General features: G+C 54.9%; 2 protein-coding genes across 2 annotated transcripts; one reads left to right on the forward strand and one right to left on the reverse strand.

Annotated features, from left to right (window-relative positions):
- Window positions 1–4711: 4711 nt before the first annotated feature.
- LOC113092892 (platelet binding protein GspB-like) lies at window positions 4712–20902 on the forward strand (the record flags this gene model as incomplete). The annotated part of the gene is made up of 8 exons (XM_026258666.1): window positions 4712–6135; window positions 7435–8211; window positions 8431–9306; window positions 9562–10081; window positions 12170–12673; window positions 13160–13663; window positions 14032–14168; window positions 14683–20902. Coding segments are annotated over exons 1-8 (10962 nt in total), but the record flags the coding sequence as incomplete, so codon positions are not given.
- A 2-nt stretch (window positions 20903–20904) lies between these two features.
- Window positions 20905–22511, reverse strand: LOC113092893 (glycine-rich cell wall structural protein 1-like; the record flags this gene model as incomplete). The annotated part of the gene is made up of 3 exons (XM_026258667.1): window positions 22324–22511; window positions 21965–22096; window positions 20905–21554 (listed from the first exon to the last, which is right to left on the reverse strand). Coding segments are annotated over exons 1-3 (876 nt in total), but the record flags the coding sequence as incomplete, so codon positions are not given.
- Window positions 22512–27998: the final 5487 nt, after the last annotated feature.

A 27998-nucleotide genomic window follows, 5' to 3' on the forward strand; every position in this document is an offset into this window, starting at 1 on the left:
ATTGAAGTTCCTGTGAGATTTTATTTAGGGCGTCATACCACACACAGCCACTGAGATTCATCAAAACTATTTTGAATTTTGCTTAATTAATTTTTCTCTAGATTTCTCTGTGAATATGACTTCGATCTCAAAATTACCACCAAATATGAAATCCTGACACTCAGACCTTTCCAATGATATGTTTGTTGCCAAGATTATATAATGTTTTGGTTCTAGAAGACCGTAATGCATTATGTTTTATGACACGGCATAAAACATGTTTTGTACACGAATGAACTGCATTACAACATGTATAATATAGACAAATGTGTATGATAACAAATCATGGGAAAAATAAATCAAGATCCAGATTAAATGTAGCATGTACTATGAACCATTCAATATAACCTCTTTTACTTTGTTTAAACCATATTTTAAAAACACGTAAAGACTTATTCCAACTCCAAATACACTGGTCCACAATAAGCTTTTGACCTGCATCACCCATTATAGTATTCCTATATTTATCAATGTTTCCTAGTAACATATTACCCCAGAAGAATCACTTTCATGAGCTCTTAATTGTACTACTTGCTTTCAGCATTCATGAAATGTTTCTAGAGCACCAGATCGGCATATTAAAATGACTCCTGTCTGGAGTAATGACTGCAGACAATTCCGCTTTGCCAACAGTAAATTAAAGTTAAAATACAATATCAAAACTAATATTTGGCTAAATATCTAAGTCTCATGGAGAGGAACTTCAAGCACTGATGCAAAAGTAGTTATGTGAGAAGTCAAATTATACCAAAAACTTCAAAATCAAGCAGTTTTTATTTAAGGTGGTGACATTTTTGAAAGATTTTCCATCTCTTTCCCCACTGTTTGAGCAGACAGAAAAAATATGCCATAAAGCGCTGAATGGTCAGAAAAAAAAAGGAACCCCCCCCCCCCCACACACACACACACACATCTATCTTTGGTAAGTGTTATGCAAAAATTCCCATGACCATTTGCCTAACTATAATCAACCATTTCCTTGACCACATCCCTGATATTGGTCACATCCCCGACCATTCCCTTCGCTGCTCCCCTGTCCTCTTCCCTGGCCAATTTCACTTCCCTGGCTGTTACTGCTTCCCAGACCCTGGCCACTACTCTGGACATTGCCACATCCCACACCCTGGCTGCTTTCTAGGCAAGGGCTGCTTCCCTGGCCAGGGCTGCTTCCCTGGCCGTTTCCCAGGCCAAGAATGCTTCTCAGACCACTTCCCATACCGCTTCCTTGGCCGCTTCCCTGGCCAACAAAGCTTGCTTGGCCCATTGCCATAGTACTTCCCTGGCCAAGACTGCTTCCTTGGCTAACAATGCTTTCATGGCCCTGGCTGATCCCCTGGCCCACAACGCTTGCCTGGACCTGGCCACTTGCCATTCCGCTTCCCTGGCCACGTCCCATACCACTTCCCTGGTCCTGTTCCCTTCCCTGGCCCACAACGTTTCCCTTGCCACTTTCCATACCGTTTTCCTGCTCATTGCCACTTCCTTGGCACACAATGCCTCCCATATTTCCCTGGCCATTTCCCAGGCCAAGAATGCTTCTCAGACCGCCTCCCATACCACTTCCCTGGCCCTGGCTGCTTCCCTGGCCAACAATGCTTGCCTGGCCCTGGCCACGTCCCATACCACTTGCCTGGCCTTGGCCGCTTCCCACACCACTTTCCTGGCCAACAACGCTTGCCAGGACCTGGTTACTTCCTTGGCCAAGACCACTTTCCATAGTATTTCCATGGCCAACAATGCTTCCCAGGCCCCAGCCACATTCCATAGTACTTCCCTGGCCAACAATGCTTTCCATACCACTTCCCTGGCCCTGGCTGCTTCCCATAGTATTTGTTTGGCCAACAATGCTTGCCTGGCTACTTCCCATACCGCTTCCCTGGCCACTTCCCTGGCCAGCAATGCCTGCCTGGCCGCTTGCCATAGTATTTCCCTGGCCAACAATGCTTCCTTGGCCGCTTCCCTGGCCCTGGCCGCTTCCTATACCGCTTCCCTGGCCCTGGACGCTTTCCATAGTACTTTCCTTGCCAACAATGCCTGCCTGGCCCTGGCCACTTCCCTGGCCAACACTGCTTCCCAGGCCAACAATGCTTCCCATACCGCATCCCTGTCCCAGGCCGCTTCCCACAATATTTCCCTGGCTAACAATGCTTGCCTGTCCCTGGCCACTTTCCACAGTATTTCCCTGGCCAGCAATGCTTCCCTGGCCCTGGCCACTTCCTATACCACTTCCCAGGCCCTGGCCGCTTCCTATACCACTTCCCTGGCCCTGGCTGCTTTCCATAGTACTTTCCTTGCCAACAATGCTTGCCTGGCCTTGGCCACTTCCCACAATATTTCCCTGGCCAACAATGCTTGCCTGGCCCCTTTCCATAGTATTTCCATGGCCAACAATGATTCCCAGGCCCTGGCCGCTTCCCATACCACGTCCCTGGCCAACAATGCTTGCCTGGCCCTGGCCATTTGCCATCGTATTTCCCTGGCCAGCAATGCTTCCCTGGCCCTGGCCACTTCCCATACCACGTCCCTGGCCAACAATGCTTGCCTGGCCGTTTGCCGTAGTATTTCCCTGGCCAACAATGCTTGCCTGGCCGCTTGCCACAGTATTTCCCTGGCCAACAATGCTTGCCTGGCCACTTGCCACAATATTTCCCTGGCCAACACTGCTTTCCTGGCCTTGGCCGCTTCCCACAATATTTACCTGGCCAACAATGCTTGCCTGGCCCCTTTCCATAGTTTTTCCCTCGCCAGCAATGCTTGCCTGGCCCTGGCCGATTGCCATAGTATTTCCCTGGCCAGCAATGCTTCCCTGGCCCTGGCCGCTTCCCATACCACTTCCCTGGCCGTGGCCACTTCCCATACCCCTTTCCTGGCCAACAATGCTTGACTGGCCGTTTGCCGTAGTATTTCCCTGGCCAACAATGCTTGCCCGGCCGCTTGCCGTAGTATTTCCCTGGCCAACAATGCTTGCCTGGCCGCTTGCCACAGTATTTCCCTGGCCAGCAATGCTTCCCTGGCCCTGGCCGCTTCCTATACCGCTTCCCAGGCCCTGGCCGCTTCCTATACCGCTTCCCAGGCCCTGGCCGCTTCCCACAATATTTCCCTGGCCAACAATGCTTGCCTGGCCCCTTTCCATAGTATTTCCATGGCCAACAAGGATTCCCAGGCCCTGGCCGCTTCCCATACCACGTCCCTGGCCAACAATGCTTGCCTGGCCCTGGCCGTTTGCCTTAGTATTTTCCTGGCCAGCAATGCTTCCCTGGTCGCTTCCTACACCGCATCCCTGGCCCTGGCCACTTCCCTGGCCAACACCGCTTCCCAGGCCAACAATGCTTCCCATACCGCTTCCATGGCCCTGACCACTTTCCACAGTATTTCCCTGGCCAGCAATGCTTGCCTGGCCCTGGCCGATTGCCATCGTATTTCCCTGGCCAGCAATGCTTCCCTGGCCCTGGCCACTTCCCATACCACGTCCCTGGCCAACAATGCTTGCCTGGCCGTTTGCCGTAGTATTTCCCTGGCCAACAATGCTTGCCTGGCCCTGGCCGATTGCCATAGTATTTCCCTGGCCAGCAATGCTTCCCTGGCCCTGGCCGCTTTCCATACCACTTCCCTGGCCGTGGCCACTTCCCATACCACTTCCCTGGCCAACAATGCTTGCCTGGCCGTTTGCCGTAGTATTTCTCTGGCCAGCAATGCTTGCCTGGCCCTGGCCGATTGCCATAGTATTTCCCTGGCCAGCAATGCTTCCCTGGCCCTGGCCGCTTCCCATACCACTTCCCTGGCCGTGGCCACTTCCCATACCACTTTCCTGGCCAACAATGCTTGCCTGGCCATTTGCCTTAGTATTTCCCTGGCCAACAATGCTTGCCTGGCCGCTTGCCACAGTATTTCCCTGGCCAGCAATGCTTGCCTGGCCCTGGCCACTTCCCATACCGCTTCCCTGGCCCTGGCGGCTTCCCATACCGCTTCCCTGGCCCTGGCCGCTTCCCATACCACGTCCCTGGCCAACAATGCTTGCCTGGCCCTGGCCACTTCCCATACCGCTTCCCTGGCCCTGGCGGCTTCCCATACCGCTTCCCTGGCCCTGGCGGCTTCCCATACCGCTTCCCTGGCCCTGGCGGCTTCCCATACCGCTTCCCTGGCCCTGGCGGCTTCCCATACCGCTTCCCTGGCCCTGGCCGCTTCCCATAGTACTTTCCTTGCCAACAATGCTTGCCTGGCCCTGGCCACTTCCCATACCGCTTCCCTGGCCCTGGCGGCTTCCCATACCGCTTCCCTGGCCCTGGCCGCTTCCCATAGTACTTTCCAGGCCAACAATGCTTTCCTGGCCTTGGCCGCTTCCCACAATATTTCCGTGGCCAACAATCCTTGCCTGGCCCCTTTCCATAGTATTTCCATGGCCAACAATGATTCCCAGGCCCTGTCCGCTTCCCTGGCCACTTTCCATAGTATTTCCCTGGCTAGCAATGTTTCCCTGGCCCTGGCCACTTCCCATACCACTTCCCTGGCCCTGGCCGCTACCCATACCACGTCCCTGGCCAACAATGCTTGCCTGGCTGCTGGCCATAGCATTTTCCTGGCCAGCAATGCTTCCCTGGCCGCTTCCCTGGCCCTGGCCACTTCCCTGGCCAACACCGCTTCCCAGGCCAACAATGCTTCCCATACCGCTTCCATGGCCCTGGCCACTTTCCACAGTATTTCCCTGGCCAACAATGCTTGCCTGGCTGCTTGTCATAGTATTTCCCTGGCCAACAATGCTTGCCTGGCCCTGGCCACTTTCCACAGTATTTCCCTGGCCAACAATGCTTGCCTGGCTGCTTGTCATAGTATTTCCCTGGCCAGCAATGCTTGCCTGGCCCTGGCCGATTGCCATAGTATTTCCCTGGCCAACAATGCTTCCCTGGCCGTTTGCCGTAGTATTTCCCTGGCCAGCAATGCTTGCCTGGCCCTGGCCGATTGCCATTGTATTTCCCTGGCCAGCAATGCTTCCCTGGCCCTGGCCGCTTCCCATACCACTTCCCTGGCCGTGGCCACTTCCCCTACCACGTCCCTGGCCAACAATGCTTGCCTGGCCCTGGCCATTTGCCGTAGTATTTCCCTGGCCAACAATGCTTGCCTGGCCGCTTGCCATAGTATTTTCCTGGCCAGCAATGCTTCCCTGGCCGCTTCCCTGGCCAACACCGCTTCCCAGGCCAACAATGCTTCCCATACCGCTTCCCTGGCCCTGACCACTTTCCACAGTATTTCCCTGGACAGCAATGCTTGCCTGGCCCTGGCCGATTGCCATCGTATTTCCCTGGCCAGCAATGCTTCCCTGGCCACTTCCCATACCACGTCCCCGGCCAACAATGCTTGCCTGGCCGTTTGCCGTAGTATTTCCCTGGCCAACAATGCTTGCCTGGCCGCTTGCCACAGTTTTTCCCTGGCCAACACTGCTTTCCTGGCCTTGGCCGCTTCCCACAATATTTCCCTTGCCAACAATGCTTGCCTGGCCCCTTTCCATAGTATTTCCCTGGCTAGCAATGCTTCCCTGGCCCTGGCCGCTTCCCATACCACGTCCCTGGCCAACAATGCTTGCCTGGCCCTGGCCACTTCCCATACCGCTTCCCTGGCCCTGGCGGCTTCCCATACCGCTTCCCTGGCCCTGGCCGCTTCCCACAATACTTCCCTGGCCAACAATGCTTGCCTGGCCACTTTCCACAGTATTTCCCTGGCCAGCAATGCTTGCCTGGCCGATTGCCATAGTATTTCCCTGGCCAGCAATGCTTCCCTGGCCCTGGCCGCTTCCCATACCACTTCCCTGGCTGTGGCCACTTCCCATACCACTTTCCTGGCCAACAATGCTTGCCTGGCTGCTTGTCATAGTATTTCCCTGGCCAACAATGCTTGCCTGGCCCTGGCCACTTCCCATACCGCTTCCCTGGCCCTGGCGGCTTCCCATACCGCTTCCCTGGCCCTGGCCGCTTCCCATAGTACTTTCCAGGCCAACAATGCTTTCCTGGCCTTGGCCGCTTCCCACAATATTTCCCTGGCCAACAATCCTTGCCTGGCCCCTTTCCATAGTATTTCTATGGCCAACAATGATTCCCAGGCCCTGTCCGCTTCCCTGGCCACTTTCCATAGTATTTCCCTGGCTAGCAATGTTTCCCTGGCCACTTCCCATACCACTTCCCTGGCCGCTTCCCATACTACGTCCCTGGCCAACAATGCTTGCCTGGCTGCTTGCCATAGCATTTTCCTGGCCAGCAATGCTTCCCTGGCCGCTTCCTATACCGCTTCCCTGGCCACTTCCCTGGCCAGCACCGCTTCCCAGGCCAACAATGCTTCCCATACCGCTTCCCTGGCCCTGGCCACTTTCCACAGTATTTCCCTGGCCAGCAATGCTTGCCTGGCCCTGGCCGATTGCCATCATATTTCCTTGGCCAGCAATGCTTCCCTGGCCCTGGCCGCTTCCCATACCACTTCCCTGGCCAACAATGCTTGCCTGGCCGTTTGCCGTAGTATTTCCCTGGCCAACAATGCTTGCCTGGCCGCTTGCCACAGTTTTTCCCTGACCAGCAATGCTTCCCTGGCCCTGGCCACTTCCCATACCACTTCCCAGGCCCTGGACGCTTCCTATACCACTTCCCTGGCCCTGGCCGCTTTCCACAGTATTTCCCTGGCCAACAATGCTTGCCTGGCCTTGGCCGCTTCCCACAATATTTCCCTGGCCAACAATGCTTGCCTGGCCCTGGCCGCTTCCCATACCGCTTCCCTGGCCCTGGCCGCTTCCCTGGCCCTGGCTGCTTTCCACAGTATTTCCCTGGCCAACAATGCTTCCCTGGCCCTGGCCGCTTCCCATACCACTTCCCAGGCCCTGGACGCTTCCTATACCACTTCCCTGGCCCTGGCCGCTTTCCACAATATTTCCCTGGCCAACAATGCTTGCCTGGCCCTGGCCGCTTCCCATACCGCTTCCCTGGCCCTGGCCGCTTCCCATAGTACTTTCCAGGCCAACAATGCTTGCCTGGCCCCTTTCCATAGTATTTCCATGGCCAACCATGATTCCCAGGCCCTGTCCGCTTCCCTGGCCCTGGCCACTTTCCATAGTATTTCCCTGGCTAGCAATGCTTCCCTGGCCCTGGCCACTTTCCATAGTATTTCCCTGGCTAGCAATGCTTCCCTGGCCCTGGCCACTTCCCATACCACTTCCCTGGCCCTGGCCGCTTCCCATACCACGTCCCTGGTCAACAATGCTTGCCTGGCTCTGGCCATTTGCCGTAGTATTTCCCTGGCCAACAATGCTTGCCTGGCCGCTTGTCATAGTATTTTTCTGGCCAGCAATGCTTCCCTGGCCGCTTCCCTGGCCCTGGCCGCTTCCTATACCGCTTCCCTGGCCCTGGACGCTTTCCATAGTACTTTCCTTGCCAACAATGCTTGCCTGGCCCTGGCCACTTCCCTGGCCAACACCGCTTCCCATACCGCTTCCTTGGCCCAGGCCGCTTCCCACAATATTTCCCTGGCCAACAATGCTTCCCTGGCCACTTCCTATACCACTTCCCAAGCCCTGGCCGCTTCCTATACCGCTTCCCTGGCCCTGGACGCTTTCCATAGTACTTTCCTTGCCAACAATGCTTGCCTGGCCCTGGCCACTTCCCTGGCCAACACCGCTTCCCATACCGCTTCCTTGGCCCAGGCCGCTTCCCACAATATTTCCCTGGCCAACAATGCTTCCCTGGCCACTTCCTATACCACTTCCCAGGCCCTGGCCGCTTCCCTGGCCCTGGACGCTTTCCATAGTACTTTCCTTGCCAACAATGCTTGCGTGGCCCTGGCCACTTCCCTGGCCAACACCACTTCCCATACCGCTTCCTTGGCCCAGGCCGCTTCCCACAATATTTCCCTGGCCAACAATGCTTGCCTGGCTGCTTGTCATAGTATTTGCCTGGCCAACAGTGCTTGTCTGGCCCTGGCCGTTTCCCTGCCCCTTGCCACTTCCCTGGCCAACACCGCTTCCCAGGCCAACAATGCTTCCCATACCGCTTCCCTGGCCCAGGCCACTTTCCATAGTATTTCCCTGGCCAGCAATGCTTGCCTGGCCCTGGCCGCTTCCCATAGTACTTTCCAGGCCAACAATGCTTGCCTGGCCCCTTTCCATAGTATTTCCATGGCCAACCATGATTCCCAGGCCCTGTCCGCTTCCCTGGCCCTGGCCACTTTCCATAGTATTTCCCTGGCTAGCAATGCTTCCCTGGCCCTGGCCACTTCCCATACCACTTCCCTGGCCCTGGCCGCTTCCCATACCACGTCCCTGGTCAACAATGCTTGCCTGGCTCTGGCCATTTGCCGTAGTATTTCCCTGGCCAACAATGCTTGCCTGGCTGCTTGTCATAGTATTTGCCTGGCCAACAGTGCTTGTCTGGCCCTGGCCGTTTCCCTGCCCCTTGCCACTTCCCTGGCCAACACCGCTTCCCAGGCCAACAATGCTTCCCATACCGCTTCCCTGGCCCACAATGCTTCCCATACCGCTTCCCTGGCCCAGGCCACTTTCCATAGTATTTCCCTGGCCAACAACACTTGCCTGGCCATCAATGCTTCCCTGGCCTCTTCCAATACCACTTCCCTGGCCAACAATGCTTTCCATACCACTTCCCCGGCCCTGGCCACTTCCCTGGCCAATAATGCCTGCCAGGACCTGGCCGTTTGCCGTAGTTTTTCCCTGGCCAACAATGCCTGCCTGGCCCTGACCACTTGCCATAGTATTTCCCTGGCCAGCAATGCTTGCCTGGCCGCTTGCCATAGTATTTCCATGGCCAACAACGCTTCCCAGGCCCTGTCCGCTTCCCTGGCCACTTTCCATAGTATTTCCCTGGCAAACAATGCTTCCCTGGCTTGCCATAGTATTTCCCTGGCCAGCAATGCTTCCCTGGCCAGCAATGCTTGCCAGGCCCTGGCCGCTCGCCATAGTATTTCCCTGGCCGTGGCCGCTAGCCACTCCGCTTCCCTGGCCGTGGCCGCTTGCCACTCCGCTTCCCTGGCCGTGGCCGCTTGCCACTCCGCTTCCCTGGCCGTGGCCGCTTGCCACTCCGCTTCCCTGGCCGTGGCCGCTTGCCACTCCGCTTCCCTGGCCGTGGCCGCTTGCCACTCCGCTTCCCTGGCCGTGGCCGCTTGCCACTCCGCTTCCCTGGCCGTGGCCGCTTGCCTGGAACTGGCTGCTTTCTATATAATTTCCCTCGCCAGCAATGCTTTCCAGGCCCTGGCCACTTCCCATGCCGCTTCCCTGGCCCTGTCTGCTTCCCATAGTACTTTCCTGGCCAACAATGCCTGCCTGGCCGATTGCCATAGTATTTCCCTTGCCAACAATGCCTGCCTGGCCGATTGCCATAGTATTTCCCTGGCCGCTTCCCACTCCGCTTCCCTGGCCCTGGCCGCTTCCCTGGCCAGCAATGCTTCCCTGGCCCTGGCCACTTCCCTGGCCCTGGCCGCTTCCCACACCGCTTCCCTGGCCAACAATGCCTGCCTGGCCCTGGCCGCTTCCCATAGTACTTTCCTGGCCAACAATGCTTGCCTGGCCTTGGCCGCTTCCCACAATATTTCCCTGGCCAACAATGCCTACCTGGCCCTGGCCGCTTGCCATAGTATTTCCCTGGCTAGCAATGCTTCCCTGGCCAGCAATGCTTGCCAGGCCCTGGCCGCTTGCCATAGTATTTCCCTGGCCAACAATGCCTGCCTGTCCCTGGCTGCTCGCCATAGTATTTCCCTGGCCAGCAATGCTTCCCTGGCCCTGGCCGCTTGCCATACCACTACCCTGGCCGCTTCCCTGGAACTGGCTGCTTTCTATATCATTTCCCTGACCAGCAATGCTTCCCAGGCCCTGGCCGCTTGCCATAGTATTACCCTGGCCAGCAATGCTTCCCAGGCCCTGGCCGCTTGCCATAGTATTACCCTGGCCAGCAATGCTTCCAAGGCCCTGGCCGCTTGCCATAGTATTTCCTTGGCCAGCAATGCTTCCCTGGCTGCTTGCCATAGTATTTCCCTGGCCAGCAATGCTTCCCTGGCCCTGGCCGCTTCCCATGCCGCTTCCCTGGCCCTGGCCGCTTCCCACACCACTTCCCTGGCCAATAACACTTGCCTGGCCCTGGCCGCTTGCCATAGTATTTCCCTGGCCAGCAATGCTTCCCTGGCCAACAATGCCTGCCTGGCCCTGGCTGCTCGCCATACTATTTCCCTGGCCAGCAGTGCTTGCCTGGCCGCTTACCATAGTATTTCCCTGGCCAGCAATGCTTCCCTGGACCTGGCCACTTTCCATACCACTTCCCTGGCCGCTTCCCACTCCGCTTCCCTGGCCGCTTCCAACACCACTTCCCTGGCCAATAACGCTTGCCTGGAACTGGCTGCTTTCTATATAATTTCCCTGACCAGCAATGCTTCCCAGGCCCTGGCCGCTTCCCACTCCGCTTCCCTGACCCTGGCCACTTCCCACTCCGCTTCCCTGACCAGCAATGCTTCCCAGGCCCTTGCCGCTTCCCAATCCACTTCCCTGGCCCTGGTCGCTTCCCACTCCGCTTCCCTGACCCTGGCCGCTTCCCACTCCGCTTCCCTGGCCAGCAATGCTTCCCTGGCCCTGGCCGCTTCCCACACCGCTTCCCTGGCCAACAATGCTTGCCTGGCCGCTTCCCACAATATTTCCCTGGCCAATAACACTTGCCTGGCCCTGGCCGCTTGCCATAGTATTTCCCTGGCCAGCAATGCTTCCCTGGCCCTGGCCGCTTGCCATACCACTTCCCTGGCCGCTTGTCACTCCGCTTGCCTGGCCCTGGCCGCTTGCCACTCCACTTGCCTGGCCCTGGCCGCTTGCCTGGAACTGGCTGCTTTCTATATCATTTCCCTCGCCAGCAATGCTTCCCAGGCCCTGGCCACTTCCCATGCCGCTTCCCTGGCCCTGGCCGCTTGCCACTCCGCTTCCCTGGCCGCTTCCCTGGAACTGGCTGCTTTCTATATCATTTCCCTCGCCAGCAATGCTTCCCAGGCCCTGGCCACTTCCCATGCCGCTTGCCTGGCCCTGGCCGCTTGCCACTCCGCTTCCCTGGAACTGGCTGCTTTCTATATCATTTCCCTGGCCAGCAATGCTTCCCTGGCCACTTCCCTGGCCCTGGCCGCTTCCCACACCGCTTCCCTGGCCAACAATGCTTGCCTGGCCTTGGCCACTTCCCACAATATTTCCCTGGCCAACAATGCCTACCTGGCCCTGACCGCTTGCCATAGTATTTCCCTGGCCAGCAATGCCTGCCTGGCCCTGGCTGCTTGACACAGTATTTCCCTGGCCAGCAATGCTTGCCAGGCCCTGGCCGCTGGCCATAGTATTTCCCTGGCCAGCAATGCTTGCCTGGCCGCTTCCCATAGTATTTCCCTGGCCAGCAATGCTTCCCTGGCCCTGGCCGCTTGCCATACCACTTCCCTGGCCGCTTCCCTGGAACTGGCTGCTTTCTATATCATTTCCCTGACCAGCAATGCTTCCCAGGCCCTGGCCGCTTCCCACTCCGCTTCCCACACCACTTCCCTGGCCAATAACGCTTGCCTGGAACTGGCTGCTTTCTATATAATTTCCCTGACCATCAATGCTTCCCAGGCCCTGGCCGCTTCCCAATCCATTTCCATGGCCCTGGCCGCTTCCCACTCCACTTCCCTGACCCTGGCCGCTTCCCACTCCGCTTCCCTGGCCGCTTCCCACTCCGCTTCCCTGGCCAGCAATTCTTCCCTGGCCCTGGCCGCTTCCCACACCGCTTCCCTGGCCAGCAATGCTTGCCTGGCCTTGGCCGCTTCCCACAATATTTCCCTGGCCAATAACACTTGCCTGGCCCTGGCCGCTTGCCATAGTATTTCCCTGGCTAGCAATGCCTGCCTGGCCCTGGCTGCTTGCCATAGCATTTCCCTGGCTAGCAATGCTTCCCTGGCCAACAATGCCTGCCTGTCCCTGGCTGCTCGCCATAGTATTTCCCTGGCCAGCAATGCTTGCCTGGCCGCTTCCCATAGTATTTCCCTGGCCAGCAATGCTTCCCTGGCCCTGGCCGCTTGCCATACCACTTCCCTGGCCGCTTCCCTGGAACTGGCTGCTTTCTATATCATTTCCCTGACCAGCAATGCTTCCCAGGCCCTGGCCGCTTCCCACTCCGCTTCCCACACCACTTCCCTGGCCAATAACGCTTGCCTGGAACTGGCTGCTTTCTATATAATTTCCCTGACCATCAATGCTTCCCAGACCCTGGCCGCTTCCCAATCCATTTCCATGGCCCTGGCCGCTTCCCATGCCGCTTCCCTGGCCCTGGCCGCTCGCCATAGTATTTCCCTGGCCAGCAATGCTTCCCTGGCCAACAATGCCTGCCTGGCCCTGGCCGCTCGCCATAGTATTTCCCTGGCCAGCAATGCTTGCCTGGCCGCTTACCATAGTATTTCCCTGGCCAGCAATGCTTCCCTGGCCGTGGCCGCTTGCCACTCCGCTTCCCTGGCCCTGGCCACTTGCCTGGCCGTGGCCGCTTCCCACACCACTTCCCTGGCCAATAATGCTTGCCTGGAACTGGCTGCTTTCTATATAATTTCCCTGACCAGCAATGCTTCCCAGGCCCTGGCCGCTTCCCAATCCATTTCCATGGCCCTGGCCGCTTCCCACTCCACTTCCCTGACCCTGGCCGCTTCCCACTCCGCTTCCCTGGCCGCTTCCCACTCCGCTTCCCTGGCCAGCAATTCTTCCCTGGCCCTGGCCGCTTCCCACACCGCTTCTCTGGCCAGCAATGCTTGCCTGGCCTTGGCCGCTTCCCACAATATTTCCCTGGCCAATAACACTTGCCTGGCCCTGGCCGCTTGCCATAGTATTTCCCTGGCTAGCAATGCCTGCCTGGCCCTGGCTGCTTGCCATAGCATTTCCCTGGCTAGCAATGCTTCCCTGGCCAACAATGCCTGCCTGTCCCTGGCTGCTCGCCATAGTATTTCCCTGGCCAGCAATGCTTGCCTGGCCGCTTCCCATAGTATTTCCCTGGCCAGCAATGCTTCCCTGGCCCTGGCCGCTTGCCATACCACTTCCCTGGCCGCTTCCCTGGAACTGGCTGCTTTCTATATCATTTCCCTGACCAGCAATGCTTCCCAGGCCCTGGCCGCTTCCCACTCCGCTTCCCACACCACTTCCCTGGCCAATAACGCTTGCCTGGAACTGGCTGCTTTCTATATAATTTCCCTGACCATCAATGCTTCCCAGACCCTGGCCGCTTCCCAATCCATTTCCATGGCCCTGGCCGCTTCCCATGCCGCTTCCCTGGCCCTGGCCGCTCGCCATAGTATTTCCCTGGCCAGCAATGCTTCCCTGGCCAACAATGCCTGCCTGGCCCTGGCCGCTCGCCATAGTATTTCCCTGGCCAGCAATGCTTGCCTGGCCGCTTACCATAGTATTTCCCTGGCCAGCAATGCTTCCCTGGCCGTGGCCGCTTGCCACTCCGCTTCCCTGGCCCTGGCCACTTGCCTGGCCGTGGCCGCTTCCCACACCACTTCCCTGGCCAATAATGCTTGCCTGGAACTGGCTGCTTTCTATATAATTTCCCTGACCAGCAATGCTTCCCAGGCCCTGGCCGCTTCCCAATCCATTTCCATGGCCCTGGCCGCTTCCCACTCCACTTCCCTGACCCTGGCCGCTTCCCACTCCGCTTCCCTGGCCGCTTCCCACTCCGCTTCCCTGGCCAGCAATTCTTCCCTGGCCCTGGCCGCTTCCCACACCGCTTCCCTGGCCAGCAATGCTTGCCTGGCCTTGGCCGCTTCCCACAATATTTCCCTGGCCAATAACACTTGCCTGGCCCTGGCCGCTTGCCATAGTATTTCCCTGGCTAGCAATGCCTGCCTGGCCCTGGCTGCTTGCCATAGCATTTCCCTGGCTAGCAATGCTTCCCTGGCCAACAATGCCTGCCTGTCCCTGGCTGCTCGCCATAGTATTTCCCTGGCCAGCAATGCTTGCCTGGCCGCTTCCCATAGTATTTCCCTGGCCAGCAATGCTTCCCTGGCCCTGGCCGCTTGCCATACCACTTCCCTGGCTGCTTCTCTGGAACTGGCTGCTTTCTATATCCTTTCCCTCGCCAGCAATGCTTCCCTGGCCCTGGCCGCTTCCCATAGTACTTTCCTGGCCAACAATGCCTGCCTGGCCGATTGCCATAGTATTTCCCTGGCCAGCAATGCCTGCCTGGCCGATTGCCATAGTATTTCCCTGGCCAGCAATGCCTGCCTGGCCCTGGCCGCTCGCCATAGTATTTCCCTGGCCAGCAATGCCTGCCTGGCCGCTTACCATAGTATTTCCCTGGCCAGCAATGCTTCCCTGGCCGTGGCCGCTTGCCACTCCGCTTCCCTGGCCCTGGCCACTTGCCTGGCCGTGGCCGCTTCCCACACCACTTCCCTGGCCAATAATGCTTGCCTGGAACTGGCTGCTTTCTATATAATTTCCCTGACCAGCAATGCTTCCCAGGCCCTGGCCGCTTCCCAATCCATTTCCATGGCCCTGGCCGCTTCCCACTCCACTTCCCTGACCCTGGCCGCTTCCCACTCCGCTTCCCTGGCCGCTTCCCACTCCGCTTCCCTGGCCAGCAATTCTTCCCTGGCCCTGGCCGCTTCCCACACCGCTTCCCTGGCCAGCAATGCTTGCCTGGCCTTGGCCGCTTCCCACAATATTTCCCTGGCCAATAACACTTGCCTGGCCCTGGCCGCTTGCCATAGTATTTCCCTGGCCAGCAATGCCTGCCTGGCCGCTTGCCATAGTATTTCCCTGGCCAGCAATGCTTCCCTGGCCCTGGCCCTGGCCCTGGCCGCTCCCCACTCCGCTTACCAGGCCGCTTCCCTGGCCAATAAAGCTTGCCTGGAACTGGCCGCTTTCTATATCATTTCCCTGGCCAGCAATGCTTCCCTGGCCCTGGCCCTGGCCGCTCCCCACTCCGCTTCCCACTCCGCTTCCCTGGCCCTGGCCCTGGCCGCTTCCCACTCCGCTTACCAGGCCGCTTCCCTGGCCAATAAAGCTTGCCTGGAACTGGCCGCTTTCTATATCATTTCCCTGGCCAGCAATGCTTCCCAGGCCCTGGCCGCTTGCCATAGTATGTCCCTGGCCAGCAATGCTTCCCAGGCCCTGGCCGCTTGCCATAGTATTACCCTGGCCAGCAATGCTTCCCAGGCCCTGGCCACTTCCCATAGTATTTCCCTGGCCAACAATGCCTGCCTGGCCCTGGCCGCTTGCCATAGTATTTCCCTGGCCAGCAATGCCTGCCTGGCCGCTTGCCATAGTATTTCCCTGGCCAGCAATGCTTCCCTGGCCCTGGCCCTGGCCCTGGCCGCTCCCCACTCCGCTTACCAGGCCGCTTCCCTGGCCAATAAAGCTTGCCTGGAACTGGCCGCTTTCTATATCATTTCCCTGGCCAGCAATGCTTCCCTGGCCCTGGCCCTGGCCGCTCCCCACTCCGCTTCCCACTCCGCTTCCCTGGCCCTGGCCCTGGCCGCTTCCCACTCCGCTTACCAGGCCGCTTCCCTGGCCAATAAAGCTTGCCTGGAACTGGCCGCTTTCTATATCATTTCCCTGGCCAGCAATGCTTCCCAGGCCCTGGCCGCTTGCCATAGTATGTCCCTGGCCAGCAATGCTTCCCAGGCCCTGGCCGCTTGCCATAGTATTACCCTGGCCAGCAATGCTTCCCAGGCCCTGGCCACTTCCCATAGTATTTCCCTGGCCAACAATGCCTGCCTGGCCCTGGCCGCTCACCATAGTATTTCCCTGGCCAGCAAAGCTTGCCTGGCCGCTTGCCATAGTATTTTCCTGGCCAGCAATGCTTCCCTGGCCCTGGCCGCTTCCCAGTCCACTTCCCTGGCCCTGGCCGCTTCCCAGTCCACTTCCCTGGCCAATAATGTTTGCCTGGAACTGGCGGCTATCTATATAATTTCCCTGGCCAGCAATGCCTGCCTGGCCCTGGCCGCTTGCCACAGTACTTACCTGGCCAGCAATGCCTGCTTGGCCCTGGCCGCTTGCCACAGTATTTCCCTGGCTGGCAATGCCTGCCTGGCCGCTTCCCACAATATTTCCCTGGCTGGCAATGCCTGCCTGGCCGCTTCCCACAATATTTCCCTGGCTGGCAATGCCTGCCTGGCCGCTTCCCACAATATTTCCCTGGCCAACACCGCTTCCCATACCACTTCCCTGGCCCTGGCTGCTTTCCACTCCGCTTCCCTGGCCCTGGCCGCTTCCCACACCGCTTCCCTGGCCAATAACGCTTGCCTGGAACTGGCCGCTTGCCACAGTATTTCCCTGGCCAGCAATGCCTGCCTGGCCCTGGCCGCTTGCCACAGTATTTCCCTGGCCCTGGACCTGGCCGCTTGCCACTCTGCTTCCCTGGCCCTGGCCGCTTCCCTGGCCAACAACCCTTGCCAGGACCTGGTTACTTCCTTGGCCAAGACTGCTTTCCACAGTATTTCCCTGGCCAGCAATGCTTGCCTGGCCCTGTCCGCTTCCCTGGCCACTTCCCATACTGCTTCCCTGGCCAACACCACTTCCCATACCACTTCCCTGGCCAAGACTGCTTCCCACAATATTTCCCTGGCCAAAAATGCTTGCCTGGCCCTGGCCACTTCCCATACCGCTTCCCTGTCCCTGGCCGCTTCCCATTTTGCTTCCTTGGCCCTGGCTGCGTCCCGAAGCATTTCCCTGGCCAACAATGCTTGCCTGGCCCTGGCCACTTCTCTGGTCCTTGCCGCTTCCCTGGCCCACAACACTAACCATGCCACTTCCCATACCGCTTCCCTGGCCCATGCCGCTCCCCTGGCCGCTTCCCTGGCCAATAACCCTTCCCTTACCAAGGCCAGGACCGCTTCCCATGACACTTCCCTGGCCAAGACCACTTCCCACGCCCTGGCCGCTTCCCAGGCCAAGTCTGCTTCCCATAGTACCTCCCTGGCCAAGACCGCTTCCGATTCCACTCCCCAGTCCAAGTCCGCTTCCCTGGCCAAGACCGCTTCCCATACCACCTCCCTGGCCAAGACCGCTTCCTATACCGCCTCCTTGGCCTGGACCGCCTCCCTGTCCAAGACCACTTTCCTGACCAAAACCAAGACTGCCTCCCTGGCCAAGACCGCTTCCCATACCGCCTCCCTGTCCAAGACCACTTCCCTGACCAAAACCAAGACCGCCTCCCTGTCCAAGACCGCCTCCCATACCACCTCCCTGGCCCTGGCCGCTTACCCCTCCGCTTCCCTGGCCCTGGCCGCTTGCCACACCGCTTCCCTGGCCAATAACGCTTGCCTGGAACTGGCCGCTTGCCACAGTATTTCCCTGGCCAGCAATGCCTGCCTGGCCCTGGCCGCTTGCCACAGTATTTCCCTGGCCCTGGACCTGGCCGCTTGCCACTCTGCTTCCCTGGCCCTGGCCGCTTCCCTGGCCAACAACCCTTGCCAGGACCTGGTTACTTCCTTGGCCAAGACTGCTTTCCACAGTATTTCCCTGGCCAGCAATGCTTGCCTGGCCCTGTCCGCTTCCCTGGCCACTTCCCATACTGCTTCCCTGGCCAACACCACTTCCCATACCACTTCCCTGGCCAAGACTGCTTCCCACAATATTTCCCTGGCCAAAAATGCTTGCCTGGCCCTGGCCACTTCCCATACCGCTTCCCTGTCCCTGGCCGCTTCCCATTTTGCTTCCTTGGCCCTGGCTGCGTCCCGAAGCATTTCCCTGGCCAACAATGCTTGCCTGGCCCTGGCCACTTCTCTGGTCCTTGCCGCTTCCCTGGCCCACAACACTAACCATGCCACTTCCCATACCGCTTCCCTGGCCCATGCCGCTCCCCTGGCCGCTTCCCTGGCCAATAACCCTTCCCTTACCAAGGCCAGGACCGCTTCCCATGACACTTCCCTGGCCAAGACCACTTCCCACGCCCTGGCCGCTTCCCAGGCCAAGTCTGCTTCCCATAGTACCTCCCTGGCCAAGACCGCTTCCGATTCCACTCCCCAGTCCAAGTCCGCTTCCCTGGCCAAGACCGCTTCCCATACCACCTCCCTGGCCAAGACCGCTTCCTATACCGCCTCCTTGGCCTGGACCGCCTCCCTGTCCAAGACCACTTTCCTGACCAAAACCAAGACTGCCTCCCTGGCCAAGACCGCTTCCCATACCGCCTCCCTGTCCAAGACCACTTCCCTGACCAAAACCAAGACCGCCTCCCTGTCCAAGACCGCCTCCCATACCACCTCCCTGGCCCTGGCCGCTTACCCCTCCGCTTCCCTGGCCCTGGCCGCTTGCCACAGTATTTCCCTGGCCTTGGCCCTGGCCGCTTGCCACAGTATTTCCCTGGCCTTGGCCCTGGCCGCTTGCCACAGTATTTCCCTGGCCTTGGCCCTGGCCGCTTGCCACAGTATTTCCCTGGCCTTGGCCCTGGCCGCTTGCCACAGTATTTCCCTGGCCTTGGCCCTGGCCGCTTGCCACAGTATTTCCCTGGCCTTGGCCCCGGCCGCTTCCCTGGCCAACAACACTTGCCAGGACCTGGTTACTTCCTTGGCCAAGACTGCTTCCCTGGCCCATGCTGCTTCCTTGGCCAAGACCACTTTCCACAGTATTTCCCTGGCCAGCAATGCTTGCCTGGCCCTGTCCGCTTCCCTGGCTACTTCCCATAATGCTTCCCTGGCCAACACCACTTCCCATACCACTTCCCTGGCCAAGACTGCTTCCCACAATATTTCCCTGGCCAAAAACGCTTGCCCGGCCCTGGCCACTTCCCATACCGCTTCCTTGTCCCTGGCCGCTTCCCATTTTGCTTCCTTGGGCCTGGCTGCGTCCCGAAGCATTTCCCTGGCCAACAATGCTTGCCTGGCCCTGGCCACTTCTCTGGTCCTTGCCACTTCCCTGGCCCACAACGCTAAACATGCCACTTCCCATACCGCTTCCCTGGCCCTGGCTGCTTCCCTGACCAACAACCCTTCCCTGGCCGCTTCCCTGTCCAAAACCACTTCCCTGACAAAAACCAAGACTGCCTCCCTGGCCAAGACCGCCTCCCTGTCCACGACCGCTTCCCAGACCGCCTCCCTGGCCAAGTCCGCTTCCCTGGCCAAGACCGCCTCCCTGGCCAAGTCCGCTTCCGATACCGCCTCCCTGTCCAAGACCGCCTCCCTGGCCAAGACCGCTTCCCAGACCGCCTCCCTGGCCAAGACCGCCTCCCTGGCCAAGACCGCCTCCCTGGCCAAGACCGCTTCCCAGACCGCCTCCCTGGCCAAGACCGCCTCCCTGGCCAAGACCGCCTCCCTGGCCAAGACCGCCTCCCTGGCCAAGACCGCCTCCCTGGCCAAGACCGCCTCCCTGGCCAAGACCGCTTCCCAGACCGCCTCCCTGGCCAAGACCGCCTCCCTGGCCAAGACCGCCTCCCTGGCCAAGACCCTGCCAACCTCCCTGGCCAAGACCGCTTCCCAGACCGCCTCCCTGGCCAAGACCGCCTCCCTGGCCAAGACCGCCTCCCTGGCCAAGACCGCTTCCGATACCGCCTCCCTGGCCAAGACCGCCTCCCTGGCCAAGACCGCCTCCCTGGCCAAGACCGCCTCCCTGGCCAAGACCGCCTCCCTGGCCAAGACCGCCTCCCTGGCCAAGACCGCCTCCCTGGCCAAGACCGCCTCCCTGGCCAAGACCGCCTCCCTGGCCAAGACCGCCTCCCTGGCCAAGACCGCCTCCCTGGCCAAGACCGCCTCCCTGGCCAAGACCGCCTCCCTGGCCAAGTCCGCCTCCCAGACCGCCTCCCTGGCCAAGTCCGCCTCCCAGACCGCCTCCCTGGCCAAGTCCGCCTCCCAGACCGCCTCCCTGGCCAAGACCGCCTCCCAGACCGCCTCCCTGGCCAAGACCGCCTCCCAGACCGCCTCCCTGGCCAAGTCCGCTTCCCAGACCGCCTCCCTGGCCAAGTCCGCTTCCCAGACCGCCTCCCTGGCCAAGTCCGCTTCCCAGACCGCCTCCCTGGCCAAGTCCGCTTCCCAGACCGCCTCCCTGTCCAAGACCGCCTCCCTGGCCAAGTCCGCTTCCCAGACCGCCTCCCTGGCCAAGACCGCCTCCCTGGCCAAGACCGCCTCCCTGGCCAAGACCGCCTCCCTGGCCAAGACCGCCTCCCTGGCCAAGACCGCCTCCCTGGCCAAGACCGCCTCCCTGGCCAAGTCCGCTTCCCAGACCGCCTCCCTGGCCAAAACCGCCTCCCTGTCCAAGACCGCCTCCCAGACCGCCTCCCTGGCCAAGTCCGCTTCCCAGACCGCCTCCCTGGCCAAGTCCGCTTCCCAGACCGCCTCCCTGGCCAAGTCCGCCTCCCTGGCCAAGTCCACTTCCCAGACCGCCTCCCTGGCCAAGACCGCCTCCCTGTCCAAGACCGCCTCCCAGACCGCCTCCCTGTCCAAGTCCGCCTCCCTGGCCAAGTCCGCTTCCCAGACCGCCTCCCTGTCCAAGACCGCCTCCCTGGCCAAGTCCGCTTCCCAGACCGCCTCCCTGGCCAAGTCCGCTTCCCAGACCGCCTCCCTGGCCAAGTCCGCTTCCCAGACCGCCTCCCTGGCCAAGTCCGCTTCCCAGACCGCCTCCCTGGCCAAGACCGCCTCCCTGTCCAAGACCGCTTCCCAGACCGCCTCCCTGGCCAAGTCCGCTTCCCAGACCGCCTCCCTGGCCAAGTCCGCTTCCCAGACCGCCTCCCTGGCCAAGACGGCCTCCCTGTCCAAGACTGCCTCCCTGTCCAAGACCGCTTCCCAGACCGCCTCCCTGGCCAAGACCGCCTCCCTGTCCAAGACCGCTTCCCAGACCACCTCCCTGGCCAAGTCCGCTTCCCATACCGCCTCCCTGGCCAAGACCGCCTCCCTGTCCAAGACCGCTTCCCAGACCGCCTCCAGACCGCCTCCCTGGCCAAGACCGCCTCCCTGTCCAAGACCGCTTCCCAGACCGCCTCCCTGGCCAAGACCGCCTCCCTGTCCAAGTCCGCTTCCCAGACCGCCTCCCTGTCCAAGTCCGCTTCCCAGACCGCCTCCCTGGCCAAGTCCGCTTCCCAGACCGCCTCCCTGGCCAAGTCCGCTTCCCAGACCGCCTCCCTGGCCAAGTCCGCCTCCCTGTCCAAGACCACTTCCCAGACCCCCTCCCTGGCCAAGACCGCCTCCCTGGCCAAGACCACTTCCCAGACCGCCTCCCTGGCCAAGACCACTTCCCAGACCGCCTCCCTGGCCAAGACCACTTCCCAGACCGCCTCCCTGGCCAAGACCACTTCCCAGACCGCCTCCCTGGCCAAGACCACTTCCCTGCCCAATATTGCTTACCTGGCTCTGGCTGCTTCTCTGGACAATAACGCGTCCTATACTACTTCCCTGACCAATAACTCTTCCCTGGCAACTTGCCGGTCCTCGTCCCTGACTACATGGTTCACTGCATGCAAAGCCACCGGTGGTTGGGCAACACTTCTGTGAGGCAGGACACTGGCCATCATGGACACAGCTTTCAGCACAGAAGGGAATCATCTCTGGTATGGGACACTGACCCGGTTTCACTGCATGAAGACAGATAGTTGGCTTAAGTTTGGGCATATAGACAATTTGCCACTTCAATATACAAATTCAAAACTCAAAGCATGAATAGAACTCACTCAATAGGTAAAACTTGCTTAGTGGTTCCCATTTCCAGTCCTGGGGACCCCCTGCTATGCACAATCAGGGGTGTTAAATAAGGGAGACATACAAAATGTGAAGCAGGGGATCCCCAAGATTGCAATTGAGAGCCGTTGTTCAAAGTATTATTCTGCTTTATTTTGTAAAAGCAATCCTGTGCTCAAAACTATCCTAATGGATTAATTCAAACCTACTTTAGATCAAAACAAGAGGCAAAGTTTCTGCTTAATTTACATTGAAATAATTGTTAGGTTTTTCTTTTTTGACCTTTAACATCGATCATTAAACTCACTGAAAACAGGCAGCACACAAACAGGCCCACAGTCAAATTGACAGCATTTGTGTCCTCCAGGGCAATCTTGATCAGAAGAACATCCTCGATGGGACGGCACAACAGTCAGCCTCGCAGGACATAAACCATCCACTAAAGAATTCAAGAGGATGATTGGGGGAGGTCAGTTTCAGCATTTGTAAATCAGGGATTTTACAATGGATCTCAAACCTAAATAAAAATTTTACATATTTGTCTGCTTCAAATGAAAAAGGGTTTTAAAACTTACTAATTCATAAACCGTTAATTACTTTCAAAGACTGAGTCACTTATGTCTGCGTTTCTTCTGGCTGTATAATGTAATCAAAAGATCTTCTCACCAGTGGTTTGACTTTGAATGGCATGAGTTTTACTCAAGTATCCAAACAGACAGGATGAAACCACAATCAACGAGAAATACACTCTAGCTGTCATCCTCCCAGCCTGTGATCTCACAACTATCTCTGCAAAAAATATGCACCAAATTGGTGCGTCAGGAGAAGCAGACAGTGCCACGCACAAAACTAAAACAAATACGTGTTACTGTATTATCAGGCTCTGTAAAGTGGGATTTTAAAGATCCAAGGAGAACTTGTCAATTCCAACCCTGATCAAATTCACCTGCCTGTAGCTTTCTAGTAATCTGAAATGCCTTGATTAGCTTGTTCAGTTGTGTTTGAGGTTGGATGAGGCGAATGCTGTGTTCACGCCAATAATAATTAAGCTATCCTAATTATGAGAGGATTGTTTGTTACTATGGCTAAACTATCAACTGCAAAATGAATCTGCAGTGGTTGTGGTACAAATAGTGTTATACTTCATTGCAGCGCTGCTCAGATCAGAACGGTACGTGCTAGTTCTATTTTTTTTTTAACCAGAACAAAATGTAGCTTACAAAAGTAATGTACAAGAGTGTGCAAATCATTAATACAGTAATCAACAACTGTATATTAATAGAAAATATTACAAGTCTTGTTTACTTTTTTATTAACAATGTTCTCCAAACTGGAGGAGTCTTAATGCGGAGTTCACATTGCACGATTTTAGCCTGAACTTAATTTTATTAATTTTAATAATACTTTTTATTTTATTTTTACTTGTCAACAAGTTTGCAAAATTGTTGATAAATGCCAAAATTGGAGGCAAATATCTGCTGCTCACATGAAAGACAATCACGCAGTGTGAATTCAAATATGCGATTTGAGGGAATTGCCTACTCCCACAAAATATTTTGCATGCTTAATATCTGGAGCAGTTGGCGACAATCAGGCTGTGTGCAATGACTTCTGACTGAAAATGACATTGGCAATGATCTACAGCAGTGTTCCTCAAATCTTGCCCTGGAGGATCTGCTGCAGAGTTTAGCTCCAACCCTGATCAAACTCCCTTACCTGTGATTTTCTAATAATCCTAAAGACGTTGATAAGCATGCTTAGGTGTGCTTGATTAGGGTTCGAGCTAAACTATGCAGGAAAGTGGATCTTGTTGGCCAGATTTGAGGATCCCTGATCTACAGCCAATGAGAGACCAAGATACAAGGCTGAGGGAAGTTTGGGGAGGAGTTATAGACCAGAATATAAGTATTTTAATAGATGTATAACAATTATATCATACAGAAACAAGACCAAACATTTGCTTCACCAGCCATAACATCAGCGTTAGGACACTTACATAAGCTGTTTTTCTTTTTCTCCTTGTAGCTGAAAAACACAGAAAAAGTGCTATATATTTATTTATTTATAACCCAGTTTTGCTTGAGAACTGATGCACATTGTGAAACGTAGTTTGCAGACTATACCGAACTTTTAGCGATTCTTCCTATTGTGAAGTCATGCAATGTGAAACCCCCTGTTGCCAATCCACTGTGCAGTGTGAACACTGCAGCAAATGAATGCTCCCCCAGATAGTCAAACAGTGTGAAAACAATGGTGATCTGATGAGTCTGAAAATTGTGCAGTGTGAACTCTAAGTCTCCTGAAGAAAATTATTGAAATTTGGCTTGAACCCTGACTTCTGTATGATAAATTTTCCTATAATAATAACTATATCACACTCGTTATATGTTGTGGCACTGCTCAGTGGCTGACACGCACATGGGAGCTCTGATTGTTTGGTCAATCTTTGTTAGTATACGTTGTTTTGTTTTTTTCTCTTCCAGTTTTTCTTGTTTTTGTTTGTTTATTAATTACGGTCCCACGGTGTCAAGTTGTGTATTTGAATATCGAGAGTGTAAACGTCTGCAATTGGATGTAAAAAAATGGATGGTAACATGGCTTATTTGGAACTCTTTCTGGTGATAACTCTACTCTCTCTACTTCTGTCAAACGCTGAGCCATTCAGGATAACCTACAGCAGACATCAACTACTTCAGCTGGGCCTAACAACACAGCTGCAGTGGACACCTCCAACGGATTTTCCCTTGGAATGCCTACGTCCAACTGAACAGCGATTTGTCAGGACAAAGAGGAAGCGTGGCTCGAGAGGAGGAATTAAACGCTGCGTTCGTTCAAGAGGATCTAAACCCCCACTACCAACCATGGTCCTCTCTAATGTGAGATCGCTAAGGAACAAATTACTCCATGCCTCTATGCAATACCGGTATGAATACAGAGATAGTTGTCTGTTATGTTTCAATGAGACTTGGTTGAACCATACAGTGAATAATGACTAAGTCTTTCCCTACCTGGCTTTGGTACACCGTTAAGACTTGAAGGAGTTAGACAAGCTACGGGGAAATCGATTGGTGGAGGACTATGCATGTATATTAACATCAAGTATATTAACATATCATTAGACACACCATCAATTCCCCAGACCTAGAACTCTTATCAGTTTTCTTAAGACCTACATATTTACCACAAGAGTTTGGATAACTATTTGTATGTCTAGTGTATATTCCCCCTGATGCAAACTACAAAGCGGCTGCAGATGCGATACATCAACACATACAAAAACTTGAGGCAGTGTCTCCAGACACTCCCAAATTTATTTTGGGTGACTTTAATGGCTGCTCTTTGTCATCTGCATTACCCCACTATCATCAATAGGTGAATTGCTCTACGTGTGGATCAAAAATAATTGATCTATGTTATGGCAACATAAAAAATGCTTACAAAGCAGTCAACAAACCAGCGATAGGCGGCTCAGATCATAACACTTTTTATTGCCCTCTTATCGACAAAAATTGAAGAGGAAAAAATCTAAAATCACATCAGTGCGTGTGTGGGACGATGACAGTGTGACCGCTCTGCAGGGCTGTTTTGATTGCACAGAGTGGAGCGTTTTTGACTGTGTAGATCTTGACGAGCATGCGGATGTTGTCACGTCATATATTAACTTTTGTGTGGATAATGTGATCCCGATAAAACGTGTGAAACAGTTTGCCAATTCAAAACCTTGGATTACAACTGATATTAAAAAACTGTTAGTGGATAAAGAAAGAGCGTTTAAAGCAAATGATAGGTATGGAGGGTAAGCTGATTCAGAAGGAAATACAGACGAAAATCAAACAGGGCAAGAGACAATATAAAGACAAAGTTGAAAAACAACTAAAGGAAAATAATTCACGTATGGCGTGGAGGGGTATTAAAACTATCATAGGTCAAAATAACTGCTCTAACACCCCTGAGCATACAGTTGAGCAGGCAAATGCCCTGAACGAACACTTTGCGAGATGGGAGAGTGACGTGCCAACCAATCCAATAAGCCTTGATGGAAGAGCAAGTGCTTCAGGGTAAGCTGTGAGGAAGTGGGGTGAATCTTCTCCCATATAAGGACAAGGAAAGCTGCCAGCCCTGACAGGCTGGAAGGCACCATCCTAAAGAGCTGCAAAGAACAACTGAGTCCAGTGTTCAGAGGATTGTTTCAGAAATCACTTGACACACATAAAGTTCCAAAGATATGGAAAACAGCGGAAATGTTACCACTTCCTAAGAAACCCAAACCAGTTGGACTGAACGATTTTAGACCAGTAGCACTCACTTCTGTTGCTATGAAGTGTTTTGAGCAGATCATTTTAATTAATCTCAAAATACTAACCAAAGCTCACATAGATACGTTACAGTTTGCTTATAGGGAGAAAAGGGGGGTGGAAGATGCTGTCACAACCTTGAAACACCTGCCTCTCATGTACGCATCCTGTTTGTAGACTTCTCTTCAGCTTTTAATAATATCAAGTCACACATGTTGATAGACAAGCTGACAAACGTGGGTGTAAAGCTCAATCTTGTAAAGTGGATTCAGGACTTTTTAAATGATGCGAGTTTTGGAGTGGGACTATGTTTTTCTGACCAGTGGTAGTCAGGGAGCATTTATTTAGCTCAGAAATTACACACAAGTTATATTAATGCCTACTTTGTAATTAGATTAGATAGATTACTAAAAAAAAGAAAAGAAAAAAAGAGCTGCACCAAAGATGAATTTACTCTCTTTCCTGAGTCTCCAGCAGGGACATTTTTGGCCTGTAGATGGAAGTGCAGCACTACAGTTCAGTTCTGATAAGGCATCCATTCTGATTCTTGTTACGTAACGCTTTCAAATGGTCCAAGGTTCACACATCTTAGTTTCAATTTCAAGTGAAATGTGATGTGTCTGATGGAATGTTACAATGAAATAACATCCAATTTTATTCCATTCTCAGCGGCTGAATGAGTTGAATCAAAAGCCTTAATCAGGTTTGTTCATTCAAGCATTTCAGAGACCTATGAGCTGAGATTTCCCATAATAAAATTACCACAACTGGCAACATCAGGTGATGAATAATTTTTTACATAGACGAATGGAAAAGCTAACAGAATTATTATTATTTTTTTTTTTTGGAAGATCTTCCTGTCTCATTTTGATTTTACTCACTTTCTTAGATGGTCTTTAATTAGTGTTCAGTGTGGTCTCTCTCTCTCTCTCTCTCTCTCTCTCTCTCTCTGTTTTTGCTGTCCTCCACCTTACTTCACTGATGTGAAGGATTTCATCCACTCTGAATTACAGTACACCCTTTAATGAAGGACACCAGTAACTTTCTGATAACTTTCTGTCTTTCAGTTTGGATGCATTTTATAACCACAGTCCTATGAGGTGTGTTATCTGTCTCTCTCCGTGTGTGTGTGTGTGTGAACTCCTCCCACCCAGTTATCATCCAGCCACTCCTCACCTGTCTAAAGGATGAACATCTCTCAACTCAATTTGAGCTGTGTGGCTCCACAGGCAGAATGTGAGGTGATTATTAAACACTGGTGCAATCTCCCCAGCCCGGATAAAGCCGGATAAAGGGAACAGGTATGTGGTAGAATGCTGTTTTCTCCTCCACTTCCTCATTACGGACTGTGGCACCTACTTGAAAGTCCACACGCATCTCCCGCTCTCCGTGCTCCTGTGCAACCAGGAATACCTTTATTAAATCAGAAAGGGAAGAAATCTAATTTAGGCTTGATTATTATGAACCGCAATGTCCCTCGTCTGCCATGTTGTCTGGTGAGAACATTTTTCCAATCCTTTTTTTTTTTGTAGAGGCTGCCATTTGTTGCAGGTCACTCAACATAATTTAGCTTTCATTTTTCACCAATAGAAAGCTTATTCTCTGTGAATAAAATGGTTAGAGCTCAAAATGTAAAGTTTTCTTCCGCTCCGCTTTCTTTCGTTTGATACTTCAAGATTCAAAAAAATGTTGTATATCATCTTTAAGTAGGACAATTTTCCCCCAAAAAGTGTAAACCCTAAATCCATTCTTTCTGGTTGCTATATTTGGTCTGGAACTTACTTCTAGGACCTATTAGTAGAACTAGTACGTCCTCCACATTTTTTTTTCCCACTTTTTTTTATTACTAGGACATTACTTCATTTGCAGGCAAATGTCCTTTTAATTTACTACTTTAATGTTATTATTATTAATATTTTTACTTTTCATGGACTTAGAAGGAAGTTTTGCTTTTAAACATGTCAAAAGTTCAGTAAACAAAAGAGCAAGAGAACTTATGTCTGCAAATGTATAAACTTTAAGGCTAGAAGTGATTATGTCCACTGA

The sequence above is a fragment of the Carassius auratus genome, unplaced genomic scaffold, assembly GCF_003368295.1.
Source record: "Carassius auratus strain Wakin unplaced genomic scaffold, ASM336829v1 scaf_tig00214736, whole genome shotgun sequence".
NCBI classification, from domain to species: domain Eukaryota; kingdom Metazoa; phylum Chordata; class Actinopteri; order Cypriniformes; family Cyprinidae; genus Carassius; species Carassius auratus.